Source organism: Xiphophorus hellerii, chromosome 3 (assembly GCF_003331165.1).
Source record: "Xiphophorus hellerii strain 12219 chromosome 3, Xiphophorus_hellerii-4.1, whole genome shotgun sequence".
NCBI classification, from domain to species: domain Eukaryota; kingdom Metazoa; phylum Chordata; class Actinopteri; order Cyprinodontiformes; family Poeciliidae; genus Xiphophorus; species Xiphophorus hellerii.
Window position 1 is genome coordinate 6987768 of NC_045674.1, and position 26137 is coordinate 7013904.

General features: G+C 36.4%; 1 protein-coding gene across 1 annotated transcript in view; it reads left to right on the forward strand.

Annotated features, from left to right (window-relative positions):
* Positions 1-26137, forward strand: part of znf385d (zinc finger protein 385D) — a 106231-nt gene that overhangs the window by 56454 nt on the left and 23640 nt on the right. The window contains exons 3-4 of the mRNA XM_032558641.1: positions 1099-1206; positions 10989-11157. Of these exons, the coding sequence (XP_032414532.1) occupies positions 1099-1206; positions 10989-11157 (277 nt within the window). The remainder of the gene's footprint in view (positions 1-1098; positions 1207-10988; positions 11158-26137) is intronic.

The window sequence follows — 26137 nt, forward strand, 5'->3', positions numbered from 1 at the left end:
CCCAAAATTATGACTTTTTTCTCAAAGTTATGACATTTAATGTCAGAATTACGGCTTTTTGATCTTAGAACTTCAGGATTCTGGCATTTTTCTCACTATTCTGACTTTAATCATAGAATAGATTTTTTCCCCTCTGAATTAGGACTTTTTCTCAGGATTCTGACTTTAATCTCCAAATTATGACTTTAATTTCCAGATTTTGAATGTTTATTTTCAGAGTTGTGACTTTAAACCCAGAATTATAATTTCATTCTCATGGTTGTGACTTCTTTTTCAAGATTCTGTGACTTTTCCCCCCTCAGAATTATGAAATTTTTCTTAGAATTCAGACTTTCAATCCCAGAAATCTGACTTTTTTTCCTCAAAATTCTGACTTTAAGCTCTGCATTCTAATTTTAATCCCAAAATTCAGACCCCCCCCCCACAATTGTGACTTTAATCTCAGAATTGTGGCCTTTCTTTCTTGAAATAATTACTTCAATCTCAGAATTCTTGATTTTTTCCCCTCAAAATTAAGATTTTAATCTCAGAAGATTAAGATCTGAATTCTGGAGAAAAGCCAGAACTTCATCTCTAGTTTTCATACATCTATGCCACAGTTGCGTTCCTTTCATAGTGTCAACAGGTTGTTTCCATCATCCTCATTAAATCAGAGCAGAAACTCTTCTTGAAAGACTTTAAATATTCAACAAACCTCTATCTAAGAGGAAACAATGGGTTAAAAATGGTAATAATGTGAGCATATGAATAGCTGAAACATTTTTCCCTTTCTATCTGGACTATTGTAGTGAAAAACACAGTTAGAGGAAATAAGGGAGAATCATTTGAATGATCCCTTTTAGGAGTTTTCCAGCAGCCATTACCCCACGGTCAGTAAAAACTCTGTGTGGCTGAAAGAAGCACTTAGTCCTGTGAAAAAGCCTGAATTCACCCACCGAGGTGAAAGATTGACACACAGCTTTCCAGATCGCTCCAGGCAACCTGTTTTCTCTTCACAGCCCAGCGAGCGTCTGCGTAGTCAGGTGGATTTACAAGTCAGCTTTAGCACCGTTTTAATTAGCCGGCCCGTCTGTCTGTCTGTCTGTGTCCGTCCTCCAGATGGACCCGGTGCAGAAAGCCGTCCTCCATCACACCCTCGGCATCTCTCCCACTGCCAAGAGGAAGCATGTGTCCTGCAGCGTCTGCCAGCTGAGGTTCAACTCACAGGTGAGCGACTCGAATATAAATTCTCTGCAGAATCAGATTCCACAAAGGCTTAATTTGCTGGGTTGTTCGGCCCGAATCGCAGCTGCATTGAGATGCAGATCAAGTGTTCAGTCCTCTGTAGGCGATGATGCTGACTGAGCAGCAGACAAAAAAAAACTGACAGGTAGGCACTTTATGAAGTTTATGAAATGCAACCGGGAGCAGTTTTATGGTTTTTTATGAAGTAGTAGCTTATTCTGTTGCTGAAATTGCGTGAGGATCAGAAGTGAATAAAGATTTTATTTATTTTTTTAGATGACTTCAAAGACATAAAACTTTTCTGCAGACACCAGCCATCACACAAATTAATCCTCACTGGATGGTTTGTGTTGGTGTGTAATTTTGTATGTTTTTGTACTTCAGTTTGGGTTTCTACTGCTTCTAAAAACAGACCAACGCTTAAAAAAAACAAAAAACACTCAGCTGGTTTTTAGCAAGACGTAAAAATTTTTTTTTCTGGTGTCTGGAAAATAAGCCGTTTGAAAAAAACCTCCTGAATGTAGTGTCACAAATTAGCAGGCACTAACTTTCACCTAGCAACCCCAGCTAAGCCCAGGCTCTTACCTAGCAACCCAAGTGGAACTCCGCCCGTCACCTAGCAACCCAAGATGAGCTCCCGCTATAATCTCCTTTTTTAACTATTCTTTTTCATTAATATTAAGGAATTACTAACTTAAAACAAACTCCCATACTGTGTTGAACAGTCACCCATGTGGTATTTTAAGTGTTTTAAGATATTTATGCTGGAAACTAGACAAAAATACTTGGTAATGTTTTGTGTTTTTTGCAGTGTACTTTTATTAATTATGAGTATTCAAAACTTTTTTCTTCTTTAAATAAAAGAGTGGGATTTTCTGAAGGCTTAACTTAGCATTATTAATTAAAACCACAGTTTTGTTGGAAGTTGAAGGACTTCTTCTTTCTGTTTGTTGCCATTACTCCATGTTTTCCAAGAATATCTTGCGTACCACAGCAGGTAGAGTTTATTAGCATACTTCCATATTCAGTATCTTCTACATGCTCGAGTATTTTAATCAAACGCTCGGCGTTCGCATTAACTCGCTAAATCTAACCAACGTTCGAGCGCCTAACCAAGCAGATGGGTTTCGATTTTCTCCTGCACCTAATTTCCATACCACTTTGGAAGTAATCAAAACAGATTTAAAAAGAAAATCAGTGGTGGTGCATGTTGTTAAATCAGACGCATTCCTAACTGGCAGTGTCACGGCACCTTTCATTAAGCAGTAATCAATCCATTTTCAACGCTGAATGGGCAGGTGATTACTCAGGACGGGATTATTATGTTTTACAGAGGAAATCATATCTAAGAACTTACTGACTGTTCATCAGCTGCTCATTTCAGGCCTTCGTTAAAGGAAAAGGCTGCGTGTTTCAGCTGTCAGCCATATTTACGTGACCAGTGGACGGATACTTGCTGGTAATTTTTTTTAAAAACTTATTCACTACCAGATGGATTAGATAATTAAATTTGCCAGAAAAATGAATTTGACATAGTGTACTAAATAAAATTTTATGTTCCTGTTCATGAGAACTTGTGTAAAAAACAAAAGTTGGAAAGAGATTTTTTTAAAAAAAGACAAGAAAAAAACAACAGCTTTTTTTCTGTTTCAGTCTTTTTTTAACAACTGGAAAACAAACTTATAGTATCAGTTTACAGTTTTTAATAAATAACAGTTTTTTCTTGATGTAGGAAACTGAACTTGGTTGTTTTTAGTTTTAACTTCTGAACAGCTGGAGTGTATTTTCATACCTTTAGTTTTTGGGTTTTAACAACTTACTCATTGATTTATTACTATTATTTCAGTCATCTTCATTTCACAGCTCTTGTCTGGCTTCCCTTGATCTTTATAATCATTTCTGTTTGCATCATTAACATTTTTAGATGTAAAGACATCAGAGAGTTTAACGTACATCAAACTTCACCACCCCACTTTATTTTAAGCTTTAAACTATAAAAATACTAAAAAATGTTAATCCTTCACTTCAACTGCAGACATGTAACCTTTGCCATTAAGCCTTGATATTCAGCATTACTCTGTAATTAAACTACCACCAAAATATGTGTATTAGCGGAAGTGAACTCCTTCATATTTCATGCATTTTCAATCATAGCATATATTTGCTCCTCCTTTCTCTTTTTGTTTTTAGATATTTGAGTTATCAAGATAGACAAAAGGTGCTAAATTTGTTGAGAAAAATGTAACAATTCTAAATTAGCTGTAAATAAATAAAATTCTTGCTTTTAAGCATGACTGAAGTTGCATTTTTTACTGTTTAACTGCATTAAAAGCCTCAAATAAATGAAATTTATACCAATGAATGTATTTAAGGTTATTAAAGCAGCTGTCAATTCAAATAAGCTTGTAAAATCATTTAGATAAAATGTGCCTTTAGTACTAACTCACCAAAATAACAGCTAGTTTAGTTAGTTTTTATTTTTTACTTAACTGCATGTGTTGACTTTCCCACTAGAGGCTTCACACACAGAATGTGGCCTGACAAAATAAAGTCTTAACTAAATGTGTTTGTAATGATAATGAAGACTTTAATGGCAAAGTTAAGTTTAAATGAAGCCATCCGTTGCACAGAGCGGGACTGTTTTCACCTTGTGGCAAAGAGAAGGCTTAACGATTTATGCAATGTTTTCCTAATATCATAGTGTCTGTTTCTAACCTAGTGGTTAAAAAAAATGGATCCAAATTCTTTATTTTATCACATTGCAGCTTCAAAATATCATATTTTTACTTTTATTTGTTTATTTTGCTTTCTACCGCTAAAAAAGAGTACTTAATTTTTTTCTTTTACATTTTTATACAGTATAAAGACACAGTGTGGTGAGATTTTAATGCCTTTACTACAGGCTAACAATATATTACAGTATTTTTTTATTAAAAGAAGAAGATATGAAACGGACCGCCTGTTTGGAAAGTAATCAACACGAGTTTCTGTGTTTGCCACCGTTCAGCAACAAGGCAGCGGAAACATTATGGAACCAGAAATAAACATCACATTTTGTCAGATACCTTCGTTAATACACATCAAATAAGTTGGTCAATGTTCCATTTATTATGGTTAAAAAGTAACTAATCAGGTGGGTTTTACTCTAGATTTTGCCAGAAAACTGCAAAACAGTTTTCTGGAAGTTTGTTCCAGATTTGTGGTGCATAGAAGCTGAATGCTGCTTCTCCATGTTTGGTTCTGGTTCTGCTTCTGCTCTGCATTCCCAGAACCAGAAGACTTGAGGGGCCTTGAAGGTTGCTATGACAACAGCAACAGATCTTTAATGTATTGTGGTGCTATGCCGTTCAGTGATTTATAAACAGTATGCCAGTGTAGGGACTTTAGAACTGGGCTGATGGTCTCTATGTTCTGGTTTTAGTCAGAACACCAGCAGCAGCATTCTGGATCAGCTGCAGCTGGAGGATTGATGTTTTTAGACACTATTGCAGTAAAGATGAATACATGGATGAGTTTTGAATTTTTTTTTATTTTGTTACATCACTGTAAACATCAATATGCCTGGTTTCCATGAAAGATTTATCCTACATAAACACAAATCTTGCTCTTGAGCATCAGTACATTCCTGATACAACCCTACAGCAACATGCAGGAATAATTACATTTATCCAAATATATAAATAATGCTCAGCAGGGAGCATGTTCTGGCTGCTTGCTTGGAGCAGAAGAAACCTGTATTTTAGGAATGTGTTTATTTTTATTTGTTTCACGAATCATTCTCGACGTTTCTCAGTCTCTCAGCGTTTCAAACTTGCAGCCTCTAAAGGGCTATATTTATGTTTCATAGTTATAACTTCCTGAAACGGCTACCTGTGTTTATTTGTTGTGAGTTGGAGTCATTTTGTGGGGTTTTATCTCATCCACAGGTGTGTACGTTGCAGCAGCAGTAAACTGGGAACAATCCAAATGACCTCCATATCTCATTAATGCAAGAAAAAGAGCCACTATAGATTTCTCTTGCACCCTTAAAGAAATCTATTTCCATAATTTAGAAGCGCAAGACTCCATAGACTCCAGGAGAGTGTTTATATACCCGGTGAATCTGGGTCATAAAGATTTATGACTGGCTAAGAATAGTGGATAAACTCAGAATTACAAATAAGGGAGCAGGATGACTCCATAAAAAGATAAATAAATAAGCAAAAAGGAAGCAAAAAGCTTTGGAGAAATCAACAGATAAAAGATGAGTCTAACTCCTTAAACAGGTTTCCCTGTCCTAACATAAGCACTAAATTAAAATATTTCATTTAATTGGACAGATTAATTAGCATATCCTTTGGGAACAGGAGATTGTTGCATTTTATTTTTACTCTTTAGTGTATTATATCATTTTAGTTTATGGAGTATGACATGTTATGGCTTGATTTTCTGCTCATTGCTTTATGTTTCATAACATTAATCGCTAAGGTTTGGAACAAATCATGTTGGAAAAAGGCTTTTGGGGTTTCTCCCTCTGGTTTTGGGATTTTAGTGGCTTTTTATTGTTTTGGAGAAATAATAGTTTTTAGCTTTGTTCTAAAACATTTTCCGCTTTAATAGAGAAGTCATGGTGGCTTGAAAATAAAAACCTTAAAACTAGAATTTCATTGTCCTTTATTGGGGATATTATGGTACAAACGCAAAGAAGTGAATACCTGTCAAAATAAAACATGACTTCTACTTCTTTCATAATAAAAATCTGAAAAGTGTGGCCCTCCTTCACTCACTTACCGTAAAAAAACAAACAACTGTGAAATTAATTGGCTTCAGAATTAACTTAATAGAGTCTATTAGTGCACAATAACATGTAAATTTTAATTAATTAACTAAATAGATTTTAACATGTAGAAAATTTTGAATCTTTTTTAAAGGTTCCACTTTTGACTCCACGTTTTGTGTTTCTGGTACGACCAAAAATCAGACGCACAAGGAGGGTTAATAAAAAAAAAGGCTAGCCTTTTACTTAAACTATTCAAGCATAAAATACCACGACTTTGCATCTATCTGATGGTTGAATGACCTAGATGGCAGATTAAAAACAAATATATTTGTTGTTTAGTTCATATAAACAATGGAAGATTAGAAAATAAAAAAAAATTATTATGAGAATAAACTCGTACAAAAATAAAGTCAAAATAATACAAGAATAATGTTGTGTTACAAAAATAAAGTCATAATATTCTGACTTTATTCTGGTAAAATGACATTTATTCTCATAATATCATGACATTTTTATGTTGTTACAACTTTATTTTCATATTATTTTGACTTTCTTCTTGTACGAGTTTTTTCTTGTAGTGTTATGACTTTATTCTCGAAATGTAATTTTTAAAAATTTGTATTTTTTACTCGTATGGCTCCAATACTCTGTCATACATGTCTATTTATTCAGTATATTATCAGCAAAAAAGTGTTTTTGAATTGAAAATGGTGCTTATTTTCCTCTATTATAGCTTTGGATTAAAATTTGATTAATTTCACCTAATTAATTACAGACCCAGCAATTAACTTGATTAAAAATTTTAATCGTGTCCCCCCACTACTCCATATAAAAACAGCTTTTCTGTGCAGACCTCAGCAGGAGTGAGGAGAGTTTTAAAACAAGGTTTATAATAAAATTAGACCAAGCTTTGAGCATCTCACAGATTACTATTATAATCACCTGAAAATGGAAGTTTCAGGTGATTTTAGCAAACTAAAATCAGTCAAAATGTTTGACTGATTTGTTGTGAAACCTACAAATGTGGCACAAATCTACAAAGAAAGCTGCTGTTGAAAGAGAGTCATAAAGCAAAATGCAGAACAATCCTAAAAAAAAAAACTGTTTGAGGCTGAAAAAGATCCAAGACCTGCAGCAGGATGATAACATTTAGCGAGAAACTCCTACAGAAATCCAAAGCTGCACTGCAAAAATACAAAACCATGACAAGTATTTTCTGTCTGCCTTTAAGTCTGAATAGCTCAATACACTTAAAATAAAACGAAACTAACTTACAAGTAACTTTTCAGCAACGTGAATAATTCCTTATTATTGATTTTAAAAAGGTACTCATTACACAAGACATTTTTCCCATGTTATAGGTGAAATAATGAATATTAATGAATTGTTTATTTAAAACAATCTATTATATTTTGCTTAAAAGTTCCTTGTAAGTTAGTTTAGTCTTATTTCAAGACAAAAATCTTTGGTTAAATTTTGTGTTTTTGCAGTGTATGACAATGAGTCACGTGCATAAAACTAAAAATGGGAAGAAAATACTACAGTGTTGCATTAAATGTGAAAGTGAATGATTCTGAGGTCAAACTGAACATTAATCACTACAAAAACAAGTATTTTTGACCTACTCTTTATTGCAAACATTATAATGCACTGGAAATAAGACGAAACTAACTTACAAGCAACTTTTCAGCCAGATATAGTAGCATTTTAAGTAAATATTTTCTGAATATTGATTTTAAAAAGTTTCAAGTGGAAAAAAAAATTGTCAACGCCCCTGAAGATACACTGTAAAAACACAAAATGTTACCAAGAACGTTTGGTCTGGCTTCTGATTCAAATATCTATATTTGAAATAAGATAGAACAAACCTACAATTAACTTTTCAACAAGATAAAGAAACTTATTTCCTTAATACTAATTTAAAAATACTAGTTCCACTGGCAAGTAATTTCAACTATAACAAGACATTTTTCCATGATACAAGTGAGATAATCTACCAACAGAACTATTACTTTTTAATTAATATTAAGGAATTATTTACTTAAAATAAGCTCCTACATCTTGCTGAAAAGTTACAGCTAAGTTAGTTTTATTGTATTTTAAGTGTACTAAGGTATTTGCACTAGAAACTAGACCAAAATAAAAACTTAAAACACTAAAACTAAATGAATCCTTCCTTTCAAATTGCCTGAAATAGTTCTGTGATAATGGCTCTGGATCTGAATTTAACCTCTTCAGGAATTACAGCATCACTCTTTTCATTTTTCTTTTTTCCTCCATGTCTTCTTCAAAGAGCACCTGGGAGGAAAACAAATCATTTCACTCCTGGATTTAATAAAATGAGCACCAGACGTGGAATCCGGGCGTTCCATTTCACTGCGCTGATAAAAGATGAAATATCGCTAAGGCTGCATTAAACAGCCATCCATATTACAGCAGGCTCATGACAAACCGTTAGCCGGGTCTTTGGTACCTGCAAGGTGATGAATATGGGGTCAAATTAATGGTTACATGCCAGGACAAGACCTGCAGTTAGTTTGAAAAAGTGATGCTGCTTAGAGAAAATCATCCCAAAAGAAAATACTGAAAAAATGTGTGGCCTGAAGAGAAACAATGAAAGCTTACAATCATTTTTCAGAAAAATTAAGCATCTAAAGCATTGTTTTTAAAATTGTCAAGCTGAGGACCATTTAATCCAAGACCACCTAATTTAAAATTTCCATGCAATAAGACATCTTAAAATATACAACCAGAAATTAAAATATTAGTTTTCTTTGCCACGATAAAACCATACAAGTCAAGGACGTTTTGAGCTACTTACTGATTCTTAAAGCTTTCCAGTGATGTCAAACACATGGAAATAAAAAAATAAGTTGTTCTTTTACAAAGCGTTGTGTGAATTAATAACATTTTGGGGCTATTTGTAATTTAGAAGCACATTGAAAGAAAAACAGACTTGAGTTGCTTTGGCAGAAACGGAAATCATGTTCTGTGGCAGTAAATCTAAAAACAGTTCACCCATTCCTGTGTATTTAGCCATTTATTTCATTCAATTTAATGCATTTTAATTAAATAAAAATAACTGATAAAAGTAACAATAGCCGGTGACGTGCGAGCAGAGCATTATAAGCAAGCGACGTCGTAAAACACAGGACAGTTCTCACCAACTGAGACTCGTTCACGGCTCATGAACGACACGAATCCTCCCGTCAGGTTTGACTTTGCTTCCTCCGATCATGTAAGTAATCCTGGCGTTGTTTTCTTTCCGCTGGTATCTTCTGATTTTGTTTTGAGTGACCCGGTTTTAAGCCATTTATCCATCATTATCTTTAAACACAGTCCGTTGCTAAGCTAGCCGTAGCGTCGCACTTCGAGCTGACGTCACGGCAAATAAACGGTCGTTTACGTGCAGTACCTCACAGACCACCAGGGGGAGCCCGTGGACCAGCATTGACTGAGCTAAACACTGAAAACAAAACAGGCGATGCTGGCATTTGTTTAGCTGTGGACCATAAATAATAATCCATGCATTCCTGAAACTGGCTGACTTATTTATTCCAAGAGGCAGTTTCATCCCTCCATCATGGCTTCTTTCCTGCCACAGGCAAAGTACGCTGGGAAATCCTCGGCGGTAAACAAGGACAGCTCAGAGTCTGCGTCTCCTGTCTGTGTGTCTGGATCAATTTGTTGTCTTGAAGGTGAATGTTAGTGAATCCACGTGTTCCGACTGTAAAATCAAACAATGCTTCATCCACGATATTTTTAGCTATAATTAATCGGCACAATTCTGTTGTCCATTGAGAAAAGAAAAGCGGAAATTTTAAGGAACCTTGCTCACTTCTTGCAACTATTGGTTCTCCTGGTAAGGATGAGTAAAATGTCTTAAAATAAATCAATCTTTTGTTTTTGATATTATATAATCTACCAGTAAAACAAGCACTTTTTCATCAATATTAAGGAGTAATTGACTTAAAGCAAGCTTCTTTATCTTGTTGAAAAGTTAGTTTCGTTTTGTAGTTATTTGAATTAGAAACTAGACCAAAAATATTTTTTTGCAGTGCATTGTTATGAGAGTTGTCAGATGTGCCAATGGGGTTTCTGCCATTTTTTTTTAAACTTGTAAACATGTGTATTAATTACATAAACATTAGATCAAATATTTATAAATCTTTCATTGTGAAATTCTGAAACTAAAACAACTTTTTACCAGAATAATAACAGAAGATATGGTTGTTTTTAGAATAAAAAAAAGAAAATATTGTTATGTTTCAAAGTTTGTACAGGTAAAAAAAATCATCTCTGATCTCCAGGATTGTCAGTGTTCAGGTTTTATGCATCATTTAGAACCTTAATAATGCAACAAAAGTCTGTTTTCTGCAGTCAAGTATTGATTTTCCCAGCGGTTTGTGTCTCTTTAGTTGATTTCTACAATGTGTTTTAGCTGCTCCACCTTCTCATTTAGGTAAAGTTGGATAGCAGGGAAGATTTTTTTTTTCTCTGCTATTCGTTGTGTGTTCACTTTCATGTCATTCCTCCACTGAACAAAGCACACTGATTGGACACAAAATGCCTAAAAATGGAAGGATTAGGACCAGTCCAGTGGTTTTCCAAAGATGTTTCAGAGTGGGCTCCAGGCAGCTTTCTCCAAATTAGGCCTCTCTTTTGGTTTTGGCTTTTTTCACTGGCCCTAAATCCTGCTGACTGCATTTCTCTGCTCAGTGATCATCTTGTATCAAATGTTGGATATTTGAGAAATTATAGAAAGGAGAATTACTACAAAGAAGAAAAAACATGTCTTGTATGATAGATTCTCTTGTGTAATTTATTTAGCCGGTGCAAAAACAAAAAGCAGTATAAAACACTTACTAAATAAAAATTCCCATTCCATTGCTCTGCTAATCCTGTTTAGCTTGTTGTATAGACGTATTATTCTTTATTTTCCATCCTGCGTCTACATTCTGCTGCTTTCGCCTGCTAAATATATTTTTGTTTGGTCCTCTCACAGAGCCAGGCCTTGGCCCACTACAAGGGCACCAAACATGCCAAGAAGCTAAAAGCCCTGGAAACCCCGAAGAGTAAGCTCAAAGGCTCAGCGGTCACTAAGGAAACGGCCAACCAGGAGAACGCCAAGGGCATCAACACCTTGCAGGTCCCCAACGGCACAGACAGGAAAGGTCTGTGTTTTCCTGCCCTCTACGCATTCCCCGACACACGCTCCCTAGGCTTTATGCAGCTCAGCACCTCAGCAACGTTAACCTTAAAATGCACTTTCTCCTCCTCCTGTTAGTAACAGGCTCTTAAACGGGATGGATATGCATAATTCACAGGGTTTTTTTGTACTTCCATTTGGGTTTCTGCTGCTTCTAAAAACAGTCCAACCTCTTAAAAAAAACACCCAACCAGTTTTTGACAATAACTTAATGTTTCCTGTTGGCCTGAAAGTGAGCCGTTTCAAAGACATTCGAAAATCAGCAGGCACTACTCGTTACTTAGCAACCCCAGCCTGTCACCTAGCAACCCAAGCTAAGTTCCAGCACATTTGGGCAGCCAGTTTTACTCAATATGTGCTGTACAATGGCCTTTGAAAGCCATTTTGAAATTAATGAACACGGTTTGTATTGACACTTTGCATGTTATTGTTTACATCCAGAAATTTTGCGCATGGAGGGCGAAAAGACTTTTTTTTTTTTACAGGCCATCCATATCTGTGCTGACGTGGTAGAACTATTCCTGTTAACAAAATGAAACCTGGAGATTAATTTAGTGCAGTGCGCCACAGCAAAGGGAAAAACAATGCAGAAAACCCTTGTTTTATTTTTTTTCTCGCTCTCACAGACTCGTTTCCATAGCAACTGATTAACAACGGTGCTAATGTATCAGGAATCAGCTCCATAAAACAGGAAACATTTCACACACAAAGAACATAACTTTCAGTCTATTACAGTCTTAAGTTTTCATGCTTGATGTTTATTTTGTGATAGATTAGCTACCGCTGCTATTAGCTAATCTAATAGAGCGGTGGTTGATTAGCTAATTTAAGCACCTGCTCTACTGATGATCTCTCAGAGCTGGTGTTTAGGTCTACATTGTTTAAATTGGACCAAAACACACCAAATTCCACACCACATCGACATGTTAAGATTGTCATAGTCAAGCTAGCATAATTAATCTACTTCTCTTTCCCTTCTTATGTTTTCTTAATTAAAACCTTTTCCTGACTATGGTTGTTATCTAGCTGTCATAGTGTTGACAATTAGTAGCAAATCACCGCGTCCCTTTTTCTTTTATATATCAGGCGTACATTTAAGATTTAGTGCTTTATGTTGACAAATTGACAGCTAAAACCAATGCTGGTTATCGTCAGCAAGCAGTTTTTTGCCCACCAGTGGGAAAATGGGGGCAGGATGTTGCATATGTGACGTTACGCTGCAACACGTCTGCATCCATGTAGACTTATTCTAACCTGTTAAAGGAAGCATAATAGGTCACCTTTAATCTCTTTAGGCCTTGAACAAACTCTCTGTGGATCGTAACTATCTACATACTGGTTGATGTGATCACAGCAAACTCCCAGCTTAGAGAGAAAATATCAGATTTTTAAGCTCCAGGGAACAGGAGTGATTTTTAGTTCCTCTAGAGAAACATATTTTCAGAAGCCGGTTTTTACCTTCCAAACACTCGATGCTCATTGCCATCCTTTTTACGGCTGTTTCAGGTCACCTAGTCCTTTCTCTGTCAGTTAAGAAAAATATGTAAAAAACTGACAGTTACTCTACTGAAACTGAGAAAAAAGGAATGCTAAGCTGCTCAGTTCACACAAAGCTAGATATCTGGGAAAATGAAAAAAATTGTCAATCTTTCATCCATATGAAAACTCTATTTGTTTCTGCTTGTGTTCATGGGAAAACAGAGATTATGGTCCTGCACGACAATATATCCACATACTAACTTTGACAAGATTCCCAGTCAACATTGTGTTGTGTTTTAATAACTTTATATTCTAATAAGCAATTTAAAAGTAGTTCAACCTATAGAGTGTGATTAAGGAAAAGCTAACATGAACTACGATGGTTTGTTTGGAAGGTTTGCCAAGAAAAAATCCTGTCCCTTTAAAAATAATGCTCTGCTACAAGTTATATTTGTAACATTGCCTCCAAAAGAGCCACAGTATTTGTAGAACAACATTTCTTGGACCAAAGTCAACATGTGTAGCGCCACATTTAGAGAAAAATACAGCAACACCTGAACTCTAGAGGTAAAAGTGAATTCCTGAAGCTAATAATAAACAACAGAAAGGAAAAGACTGATTGAAAAAGCAATAAAGATAAGAATAAACCAATAACTATTACACAAAAGAATGATGTAATAAGGCAAAATTGAAGTAAAGAAAGAAGAAATAATCAAAACAGAAACACCTTTCACTCTTTTTAGGAAATAAAAACCTATGAAGGCTTAATGTCACCCTTTATTTCAACTTCCATAACAGAGAATACCAAAAGTGATTCTTTTCTGTGTTTTTATCCAATGTGCCATTTTTCTAATTAAAATTTTGGCAGGAACACATTGTTGCTAAAAGTGTGTATTTTTGCTGTTGTGTGCAAGCAGTGGTGTAAATCCTGTGATGTTGGCCAGGTGTTTGCTTCATGGTTATGTCCTGGACGAAACACGCATTAAGTGGTTTGCAAAAAATAAATCTTTCAGCAACTGATAGGAACCAGATGCTGATTATTCGTTGCTCTGAGTTGGCAACAAATTGCACTGCTGATAAGTCCTTTTCTGTCTCCTGAACGAACATATGTGCAGGATAATATAATCTTCTCTTAGTCAGCAGAAATTGTAAAAGCTGGCACTTTGACTTTGGAAATTTAGAGAAGAAGCAGAAACATTGAACTGTCTCGGCTCCAGGCCTCCATCAATTTTCTGCAGCTTGTCCTATATCACCAAGGTATAAAGATGACTACTGTCAGCATTTAATGCACAATATGAGTTGTATTATTCCATTTTAGAGAGAATATTTTAGAGATTTACATCCCTCCTATAAAAATGTCAAGGCTAATTTGTTCTTTCTGGATTAGAACCTTAAACTCCCACGTAGGCTGCACTGTTACTCAATTATAAGATTATGGGATTTTTTTATTAAAAATTGAAAACTACATTTTCCATTTGTGGTCTCTAAAACCATTTCTCATTGTAACAGAAATTTACGACTGCAGAACAGAGCTGAAGTGATGTAGATTTACATGTATGTTATTAATGAGAGTCTCTGTTTTTGAAATACAATGGGCCTGGGTTCTGACTCGGTACAGGACGTTCTATTCCTTAATCCTCAGCCAGTGGATTTATAGGTGTGTTTTAAGTCCTTGTCATGTTGCAAGGTCCAGTTCAGCTTCAGCTTTATTTATTCATTTTTTGCAGATAATGTCACATTTTTTCTTAGATAATCAAATGCACAGTAAATTTAGTGGTGGATTATATTATAGTAAGCTGGATTACAACAACAAAGCATCCCAGATCATGACACTCCCACCTCCATGTTTCACTGTTGCTGTTAGGTTATTGCTGGACAGTTTCCAGACTGGCAGGAGTCCACCAGCTAATCGAGATCCAGTTTGTTTGTCTGGAAAGTCCAGTTTATTTTGGGGAAGTGTGAACATATAACTGAACTCTGATGGGGATCAAAAAAGGGAACTCTGGTTTGCCTAAAAACTAAGGTCTCAGTTTGGTTGAAGTTAACGTCTCCAAAAGCAGGAAGTGGACTACAGTGCAGGGCATTCTGGGTAAATACAACCTAAACAGACTTGATAGTTTAGCGCTAGCAGGAGAAATGGTCTTTTACAAAGACAAAAGAGAAATCCTACTAAAATCTGACGTCAGCCCGTTGTTTACTTTTCGTGACAAAGGAAGTTATCCTCAATGTCTTCTTTTAGATGATGTCTAAAGCTCCAAATGTGCTACCTCCGTTAAGCCAAAACAGCATCTAAGCCTTTTTAATTTGAACTGGAGCGCATTTAAATTAATGGGAATGCAGAAATCACAAGAGGTGATGAAGATGAGGAGAAACAAACAGAGGAAGAGGACAGAGCTGGCCGTAGGACCTGCTGGTGTTTCATTTATGAAGTTGTCTTTTAGCTTCATAAAGGAAACAATGAATGACACTTACCTCGGACTGTGTGATCCAGTAAGGAGTTCTATGGCTTTGTGTCTGGTTCGGCAACAGCAGTTTAGGGTCCGGTCTTGGTCCGGTGGGATCGGTGGTTTTGCCAGGGGTATAGCTCCATTAGCACTTGAAAGAGCGTCCAGCTCTGCCTGTCTCAGCACGGCATTTATTTTTAGCTTGTTAAGGAAACGATCACCAGTTATAAGCTTTGTCAGTTTTGCTCATACAAATGAGTCAAAGTCTTCTGGAGAGAAATGTTGAGAGCACAAATGTAGGTCCTTCTGAAGTTGTGTTCCACTCTCTGCCGCTGCGCTCTTCTTTTTTTGTGTGTGGGAAGCAATCCAGATTCTCCTCACTCACACAGCGTGGCATTATCTGAAATTACACCAGTCAAACGCAATATGATAAACAACTACTAAAAAATGGCGACCTCCATGGGTGAGAAATATAACAAAAGATGTCAATTTCTGAAGTAATTATGAGTTTTGGCGAATCACAAAAAGCTATTTTTTAGTTTATAGGAAAATTACAGCATATTTAGGCCAACATGTGAAACTAGTCCTGGATCACCTTAAGCAACTGTAAACATAATAAACAGATAAAAAAAAGGAGATGACAACAAACATTAATCAGTTAATTTCCCTAAAAAATACCACCTGCACGATTCTATAACACAGGCCTGAGATCTCAGGAGCACAAGGGGGGTGTTGGTTTATCGCAAGCAGTTCTGGGTAATGAATATTAATGTGCTCACATGTCAGAAGAATTAATAGTCAAGGCGGATAAATGCTGCATTATGTGAACGGCTGAAGTGTTTCACGGGCTCTAATGAAAGTCTCAGTTTGGTGGTGGAGTAATGGCCGCAGCGAGAGGAGGTGGAAACAACGGGGAGGCAGAGCTTCTGGATTTAAAATGGCTTGTTTTTGCTCTTAGATTCATGGAAATTATGTTGTTAACAATGCTGGCTGATTGCTCATTTCTGTTTTTAAAAATACGTGTGATTGTGCCACGCAAATAATACTCCATTTACTCCCATTTCCAATTTGAAGTCTGTGTTTTTAAGCAAAGAAACTTGACAAACGGCGTCAAATACAAGTAAGGCTGTAGTTTTTCCTCTTGAATTACTGAAGGGGAAAAGTTTTAAGTTGTCCAGATCACACAGAGCCATCAGAGCTGTCAAATTAAGATTACTTTGGCAGTCAGCTACTCGGTGTAAGTCATTATGGTGAAACACTGCCATATTTGTCAAGAAGCTAAGCACTGCTTCTCTATTTCTGCTCCTCACAATGTGTGTTTGGAATCAGTTACAACTTTTATTCTTTGACAGACTCCTTCCAGTTGCAAAGCAATTTTAATTAAAGGGAAAATAGGGCAATAGAAACTGATAAACTGACTAAATTACTCATAAATAATACATTTTCACCACAGCTAAATGTGTTGGGGAAACAATCTTTTTTGTTTTCTTTTGCTAAAGTCTCACATTTATTTGCTGAAAATAAAAATGTCTGTCGCACAATAAGCAAAATCCAATAGTTTTATTCTTATTAAATAAGTTTAGACTCACTACAATTGTCAAATATCTTTCAAATGCTCCTGCTTTAGAGAAAGAAAGCTTCTCAAAACGCCTGAAAAGCTGTAAAAACATGAAAAAAGTTGAACTTTTATGCTTTTGTTTTGACTTACTTTCCCTCTCGAAACATTTTGTTGGATGAAAATCACCAAAGCAATTAATAAAAATACATATTTAAGAGCCAAAAAATAAATCTAAAAACGCCAAAGGTGGCCTTTCTGTTGGTTTTCAAAGAATTTAAAAATTTTTCTGAAACAAAAAGAGCGTTTTGAGTCACTCAAACATGAAGGAGTGATGACCATATATGGATTACGACATAGTGCCTGTAAGAATATTACAAATCGACATGTAAATTTTCACTTTTTGGACTTTTATCATTACCTCCGACTTGGATGGAAACTGCTAGAGCAGCACAATATACAGAAAGGTTATTATTAAAGCATTTTCGCTGTACACAAAGTGCCTGGACTGTACCAGGGCCGGTCCAAGCCTTTCTGGGGCCCTAAGCAGATTTTTATTTGGAGCCCCCAAACTGACATGTCAACACCAGATGATCCATCATTCCTAAGCTGCTCTATGTGTAACATAGCTACCATTGACATCATTTGAAATTAGCTTACATCATTCATTTTAGCAAACTAACAAAAACTCTTATTTTGAAATGCAGAGTGGTATTTAAGAGGGCCATATTATTTTAATTATTTGAAAATAACATCAAGTGACAAACACTAAGTTTACCGTAGTCAAGTACACATGTAGATTTTAGTTTGTATTATTCAATGTTATTTTATATATTTTATATATATATACACATAAGTACTTTTTCATCAGTATTAAGGAATTAAGTACTTGAAACAAGCTTCTGTATCTTACTGAAAAGTTACTTGTATTTTACTACTAAAATATTTGCACTAGAAACGAGACCAAGAATGCTTGGTAGTATTTTGTGTTTTGCAGATTTACCGTCTCCATTAGCTGCATCTCTCGTTACATCTGTTCGTTTGCTGCTGGCTTTTAAATTCATTCTTCTCAGAAAAGTTTAAAATGCATCGTCAAAGCTTAGAAGTAGTTTTCAGTGGTGCCACTTCACTGGTTTGTGGTCTAAAACGTATAGAAACATGCAGAAAGAGGGTCGTTGTCCAGCCAGCCGTGTAACACTCAGATTCTTTATCACTGAACATGCATGTTGTCTGAGCTGGATGAGCGTCTGCTCACAGAGAGGTGGGATGAATTACACTGATGACTCAGCAGCAGCCTGTTAGGTTTGAGTGTTCGTGTCCTTACAGCAGCACCGCAGAGAGTAGAGGTTGAAAGAAATGCCCACAGCGCATCTCTCCATCTCGCAGTTCCACCCCAGCGCCTGAGGAAATGTACCCTGATATTAGCTATTAAAGAGCAGATTGTCAGGGGAGCAGCGCCGACGCAGCTGTGCAGCGCCGCTGGCTGCAGCGAGGCAGGAGCTGCAGGACCGTCCTGATGGTCCCCGCAGCGATGCAAACAATTAACTGACCTACCATTAAATGTCAATTAATTACACTGAAATTAGTTCCAATTGATTCACTAATAACGCACGGTGGTGTAGGTAGCGCGCATGACTTCAGGAAAATAGATGTCAGTCTATCATTTATCCAGAGGTGAGTAAAGCTGAGAGTAGAACCACTTCAACATATTTTTACTCAAGTAAAAGTGAAAAAGTATTTGGTAAAAAGGTACTCAAGTACTGAGTAACTGATCAAATTATCAATCATTTAATAGTAAAAATTACATCATCAGAAGGAACAAAATATAAAGTTAAGTGGAAATTTTGGTATTTTAAGGACCAAAATGGCAATAATTCATATAAATAACAAAAAAAAACCTTTTTCCAAATCAGTTTAACGAAAACTGCAGGTCTGGTGGATTTTTGGTTAAAACATGTTTGTTTTTCATTCAGTGGGTAGAAAACACATAAATTTTACTCAAGTTAGAGCAGAAATACTTCATAATCAAATTACTCTTATTAAAATTGTATTTTCTTATTAAAAGAAAGGGTTAATTTTTTATCTGGGAATATATTCAACATCAGATTAATAAGGTGATAATATATTACCTGGTAACAGAACTGATTGCCAACTAAAATAAGAAAATATGAGGCAGCATTTACGCTAAATTAATGTAATAATTATTGAATAGTAAATAAAATTGAGGAGGAATAAAGTAAAATTCAACGTATTTTTTTACAGAAGCTAAAGCTGTATGGTTACATGAGTGAATGGAGCGAAGTTTTAACTTTCCATCTAGAGAAATCACTTTGTGTTGTTATATTTAATATGTCTTGTAAAAGTCCTGAAACATCCGTGATTTATTTACATTTTAACTCCAAATGAGGAAAACCTTTTTAATATTATTTATAGATTTGAGGGAGATGTTACTGCTTCGTTAATTATTGTATTTTTTCAACAAAATGATTCACAATAAAAAAAGATTTCTAACAGCTTTGAAATCTTTAAGAAGATTGTTGATCAATTTCTCCTTAAAAGAAGATCTAGAAGATAAATGTGAACATTTCTACTTAAAAAACTAACATAATTAGTACAAAATAAAAATAATAAAAGAGCCAGGAGGTTGGATGAAATTTGACAGGACTCCGGGGGTTTGAGGAGTTCCTGTCCTTTAAGTTGTGACAGGTTATAATAAAGCTTCATCATTTTAATTAAAGGGGCTAATCCAGCTTGAATGGAGAATGTAATCAAACATCAGGGGAGTTTTGTGATAGCCTGAAAGTTTAAGCAGAGTGGAAGGATTTCTTTTCCCTCCTCTAATGCTAAAAACGGAAAAAACACAAAATCTTACCAAGTATTTTCGGCCAACTTTTTAGCACAAATATCTCAATACACTTAAAATGAGACAAAATAACTTACAAGTAAGTCTTCAGAAAAAGATGAAAGCTTATTTTAACTCCTCCTTAAGATTGATATAAAAGTACTAGTTCCACTGCAGAGCCGGCCCAAGGCATATGCGAGTTAAGCAGCTGCTTAGGTCCACTACACCAGCAGGGGGCCCCCAAGAGAATTCAATGAGAAAGTGTGTCCAAACTTTTGGTCTGTACTGTATATATATATATATATATATATATATATACAGTATATGACACTGAATAATACATACACATGGAAAAACTATTTTTATATTATTTTAAAAGTTTGTACTCAAGTAATAGCTAAATCTATTCCTGTTGTTAGCTGCTGTCACTGTTGGGGAAATATATGATATCAAAATTTAGTCTCTATCAGCTGATGTTATTTCCAAATAATTCAAATAATATGGCACACCTAAATACCACTCTACATCTCTATATATATACATATACACTGTATATAACATGATGTTAGCTAATTACAGATGCTAATGGTAATTAGCATGTTACACACATACAGTAGATTAGGGACGATAAAGCATCTGGTGTTGACTTGTTGGTATTGGGGGCCCCTAAATGAAAATGTGCTCTGGTCCCCAAAAAGTCTCCGTCCGGCCCTGTTCCTTTCTTCTGTGTTACTATTATCAGATAAAATTCTTGGTGATATTTAGTGTTTTGGCAGTGAAGGAGCCGCCAGGTGAGGCGTGTCCCATCTGGACGGGTCTGTCCAGATTTACCTCCCGTCCAATTCTCCCCGTCTTTGTTGCCTTCGGGATTCCCTCCGTCTCAATTCCTCCACCTTTAATTGCGTCCCGTCTTCGATTACTCGCCTTTAATCTTATCTCTCTCATCCCCACCCAGTTTTTTTTTTCTCCTTCAGACTTGTTGTTTGTTTGGGCTCAAACTTTTCTTACTCTCCCCGTTCCATTTACCTCTCCGCCTCCAGAATCAATCCTCTTATCTGTTTTCCTTTCTTTCACCTGGTTTCCATCTCCTACGTCTTTATCCCGCTAGCTCCAACCTCGCTGTCGGCGCTGCGCTCGCCCTCACCATCTTTAGATTGATCACAGTCATTACCTCCATTAATGAGAGGGGATTGAGTTCTTAACTGGGCCTTGCCGAGCCCGTTAGGTCACACTGACTGGGGATATGGATTACTGGAAGATCCCCAGAACGCGGGCCGTCCAAGGCCAGCCAAAGTACACTTTAATCACCTGCCCCTCCAACATCAAATGGCTCTTTAATGACGCTGTGGTGGATGGGTTCACCCCCCGACACAAGGGCAAACACTCACACCGACCCGGTTCTGGAGGAAGGAGACGGATCAGGACAACAGCGGCCTGTTTCTGATTACTACTCATTTTCCTTTCATCTTGCACGGCTTTTATGTGCAGGTTAAATATGAATGAACTGTAGGATAATGTGAGTTATGTGTTATTATCATCTGGAAGAAATGTGACTAAAAAACAATTAAAGTTCATATTTATCAGACATGAAAACACTGAAACCAGAGGAAAAGTTCTGTTCGTAAGGTGAAACTGGTATGTTTTTACGTTAGAGGTGATACAATTTAAGCATCAGAGTAAACAGTTTATTCCTGGAAAATTCAATTTCTCAGAAAATTTAAATATAATAAATAGATATTTAATTATGATCAATTAAAATGAGATTCCATTATGATGATTAATATTTTTTAATGGCATTTTGCTTACAGAGGTTTCATAATCTGTGTTATTCATTATTTGTGGTTGTACGTAAGTTTTTATTTCAGTTTTTCTTTTATGGGTTGTCTTTGGTTACCGTGTTTTATTTAGAATATTTTTCAAATCTTCCAGCTCCAGTGTGGAGGGTTCTTTTCAAAGTGTAAGTTCATTGTTCTGTGAGCTTGCATTGTTATGCTGTTGTCAATATATCGTATTATTGTCTCAAAACAACAATATAATCGTTTATTGGGACAGTTTATTGTTTTATTGTAACATAAGATGAATGAAAAGCACAGAAACTCATGTTACCGTTTCTGGTATCATGAGGAAAAAACGGCACTTGTCGCATTTATTGGCGTCTCTTATAAAGATGTGAAACCAAACCTGTTATGCAAGATTAATATTTTCTTCTATTTCAGTTCCAACTGCTTCTAAAAACAGACCAAGCACTTAGAAGAATTTCATAAAAAAACATCTAGCTGGCTTTCAGACAGAAGTTTAATGTGTCTTGTCTGGAAAATTAGCCGTTTTTAAAATGTAAAATCACAAACCTGGTACAGCCCGTTGGCTAGCAACCCCAGTAAAGCCCAGCCTGTTACATAGCAACCCAAGCTGAGTTCCAGCACGTTTGGTCAGCTGGTTTTACTGCTGTACAATGGTTGCTGGAAAAGATAACTGTTTTATTATTGATTTATCATCCAGAAACCACTTGCTGCATTATTATTGGTTGTGCAGGAGGCTCCACTTCTGCTTTTCAAAGACGTACAGATGTACAGCTTTACTGTACAGCATTATGGCCATCATATATTTTGTCCAGTACCTTTTGTTTTGAAGATTTTTTTTGTCTTTCACAGTTAAGTAAAGTTTATATCAGTTTAGGTTAACGTGATTGTGAAATTCAGTTTTTTATTTTGAAAGGCGTACTTCCTTTTGAGCCTGCAGAAGGATTGCAGAAGCACAGATCAATGCAGGTTTGACAGTGTGTGGCTGTTTGATGGAAAGAAAGAAAATTAATTGCAATAGGTGATTTTTAAGTTTGTGTTTCATTGATAAAGAATTTTTGTTAAATTCACGCAGCTTTACATTCGACCGTTACTTTTTCAAGGTTGCTTCAAGAATGACTGTCAGATACTGAATCTGTGTCCATAACAGCCAACTCTTCTTCTTCTTCTTCTTTTAAACGTGCTTCAAATGCGCTTCTATCAAAAAAGAGAATAATAATATCTAAAAAGTTAAGTTACAAACTTAGAGAATAAAAAGCACAAAATGTCACCCCGATTATTATTTTGTTTTACTTGTGTCTGAAAAGTTGAACATAGAATGCGTTAAATAAACTGAAAACTCGTGTTTTCTCTCCAGCATACTGGGTTGAAACCAGTGAGTTATTACCAGGCCTTGCAGAACCTGCTGACATGTTGAGGAGGTAATTCTAGCACTGCAGCCAGTAACTACAGGGCAGGAACGCGTATAAAGCATGCAGGACACCGGGCCCCTGATGACTGGATTTGGAAAGCTCAAGAAAACCTCCCCACGTTGATTTAGATGCTTTTTTTTTTCTCCAGCTGTGGATCCATTTGGGGTAAAAAGTATGTGAATCCCTGAAGTCTGGCTGGAAGTCGTTCTCTTTTAGCGCCTGGATCGCCTCAGAAAAAGTTCAGCGGTGGCCCACAGGCACAAAAACCCGCCTGGCTCGAACTGACCCCAAACCTTGTTCTGGGAATCACACTCAAACCTGGCAACGCAGCGGCAGAGAAGCAGGTGTGATGGCAGCCGGATGGGGACAGCAAGCCTGACTGAGTTAATCGCTGTGATTTCAGGCTGTTTGGAAGCTCGGCTCAGCGCGGCCGCCTGGGAGTCGAAGGCTGTTAATTGTAGGAGCGAGGAGGTCGTTGGCGGCCTGCTAACCATATAAACATCAGCCAAGGTTAGCGGTGTCAAATAACCACTTTACTAGAATTTAAGGGAGCTAACGCAAAAGTTTGTGACTTTTATTGAAACAATATATGTTTTGATATTGAATCTATCACTGTTTTTACCGTTTGTTATGAGACAATCTGAGGAAACATTGAGCTCCTCTGCCTTCTCCCAGTGCTAACTAGAAACAACCAATCAGAGCCAGGAGGCAGATCTTAGCGCTGTCAATCACCCTCCGTGTGGCGCTGCAGCTGCCATTGATATATAACTAGCATAACATCAGTTATGCTACTTATTAGTTATGACTAACTAATGCTAGTCATGACTTGTGTTATGACTAGCATTAGCTATGACTAGCATAACACTAGTTATTAGTCATAGCTAATGTCATGATAGTCATCACATTAGGTACACTAGCATTAGTTAGACATAGCAGCAGTTAGATCATGCTAGTTAGCTTAGCCATCGATGATGGTGGAAAAACGGTTTTCCTGTAACTGAAAGTTATTTCTCCACCATTAACACATTGACCAGCGAGTATATCAGGTTGATTGACAGCGCTGAGACCCTGCCCCTGTCTCTGATTGGTTGCTTTCGGTTGGGAGCGATGCATTTCTTTAAACAGCAAAAGTAGCTCAGGGAGGAGGTTGAGAAAATTGGTGTTTTCATAGATTATCTGTCTCATAACAATCTAGGAATAGACAATAATCAGTTGATTGCATGATAAATTTAAATTAGTTTAATAATTTCCATTTGCTGGATATATAATTTTTATATATTTTTTTCTTTTTCTACCAAAAACTGGATGATAAAAGTTTCCAGTCTGGTGTTTTGGTCTCAGATAGGCTTCTTGAAGGACAATTTTGTTTACAGAGGCTTCATAATCCATTTTATTTGTTGATTTATATTTTGTTTATTTATTTTAGATATTTAAAATGTCTTCGGTGTTAAGTGTTCATTAGAATTTAGAGTTTTAAGAATGCGTTATGTCCTTACCACAACATTATTCATCGCAATAAACTTATGGAACAACTTATTGCCAAAACATATTTATTTAATAAAAGTTACATACTGGAGCTTTAATGTAATGTTGCATTCGTCTAAAACTAGGCATAGGCATTACTTATTCAGTTTACAATGTTTAAATGAAATAAATCAAGTCCGAGGTAAAAAAATAAAATAATAAATCCCCGCTCTTTGAAGTTGAGGAGAAAACCTTCAAATGTTTCTCTCGTGATATTGAACGTAACAGCTGGAAATAATGGCCTTTCCTAAATCTATCGGCAGACATCTGCAGCGTCGGCGGGAACACACGCGGACACCCAGAGGTCAACGACCACAGGTGCTCCGCGCCGCTCCGCCAGCGCTCCATCATGCGCTGGCAACGGTGATCAAAAGGTGCCCTTGTTTGAGGTCAGGAGATGGACAGGTCCTGTCAGGAGCGCTTTGTTAAACGGCACAAAAGAAGAGCAGCAGAGAACAGGGAGAAACGGCATCCTTAAACTTAGTTAAAAGTTTGAGTTGTTTCAAAGAAAATTCATCTACTTTCCAAGTCAATGACTCGATGCAAGTTGCTGCGTTTCCTTAAATAGAAACTTTTTAAAATACTTTCTGTTGAGCGATATTAAAAATGAGGATCATTAATGCTAGCTTTGGACAAAACGTTTGGATCCTTCCTCTTTTCCTTTTGCCCGGGATCGAGCGGCGTTCTCCATGAGCGACCCGCACCCGCGTGCTGTTAAAACGAAACAACGACAAAGCGTGTTGACGTCACAGATCACAGAGTTTAATCTCATACAAAGCAATGAACAACAAAGCTGCAGAGGAACAGAGATATGCATTTTCTCATAAAAATAAGACACACAAGGGAAGACAAACGAACATAAAGACAGACAAAGGCGCCCAACTTGGAGAGAAAAAGATGGAAAAAAAAAACTTCTCTCTTTTTCTTAACACGGAATCTTAAAGTAAAAAGGTGTTTCCCTATTTAATATATGCAGGCAAGGCGTTCCGTTCTTTGACCAATCAGAAACTCCCTCAACACCCAGAGATCCTGGGACTCCCCCTATCTCAGCTCCGATGTCTGGCTTTTATCTAAGTCAAAGGGCGGACGACTTCGTCCTGGGCCGCGCCAGGTACGGGGAGAGGCGCCAAAGAGTCTGTAACTCCTATCAGAGTGTAAATTTTATAGCTTTGTGTCTGTCAGCGGGGGAGGAAAAAAGGCCCTGCTTTGGCCTGCTTCTTCAGCTGAATTCCCAAATGTTCAACAGAAAACTATTCTAAATTAAAGTGTTGGCTATACCTTTACACATGTCGTGGATTAGCTATATTAAGCACCAAACAATAATTATTTTCTTTACAGTTCCCCCTTTTGAGGTCTTCAAAAAGACCTCAATAAAAATTGATTAAGCCTTCTAATGCAGAACCAAAACTATGTATTAAAAAAATAAAACAAAACAAAAAATAGAAAACAAAAGGTTGACGTAGCCTAATTATATACAGTTCCCCCTTTTCAAACAAAACCCAAGGGTAAAAACGACTTATCCTTACAGAAATATAAAATCATAAAACAAAAACACAGGATAAACAAAACCCAAAGTGCACAATGAAAAATGAAAAAATAAAACAGGGACATACATAGTAAAATTAGTAAGAAATGCTCTGCAACTTAAAAGACAACATTCACCATCCAAGTACAACCTGTCAAATGAGAAAGACACAAAATTACAATCTGTTGCTCGTCTTTTTCTGTTTTTTTTTTTTTTTTTTTAAATGTCCATCGACAGTCTCTTAAAAAATATGAAGTCTTCGTCAGGAAATGTTCAAAAAAATGCGCGCAAAAAACGAAACGAAAGTCCTTTTCAAAGTTCCCAACGAACGAAAAACACGCAATAAAAATTAATGTCGATGATGA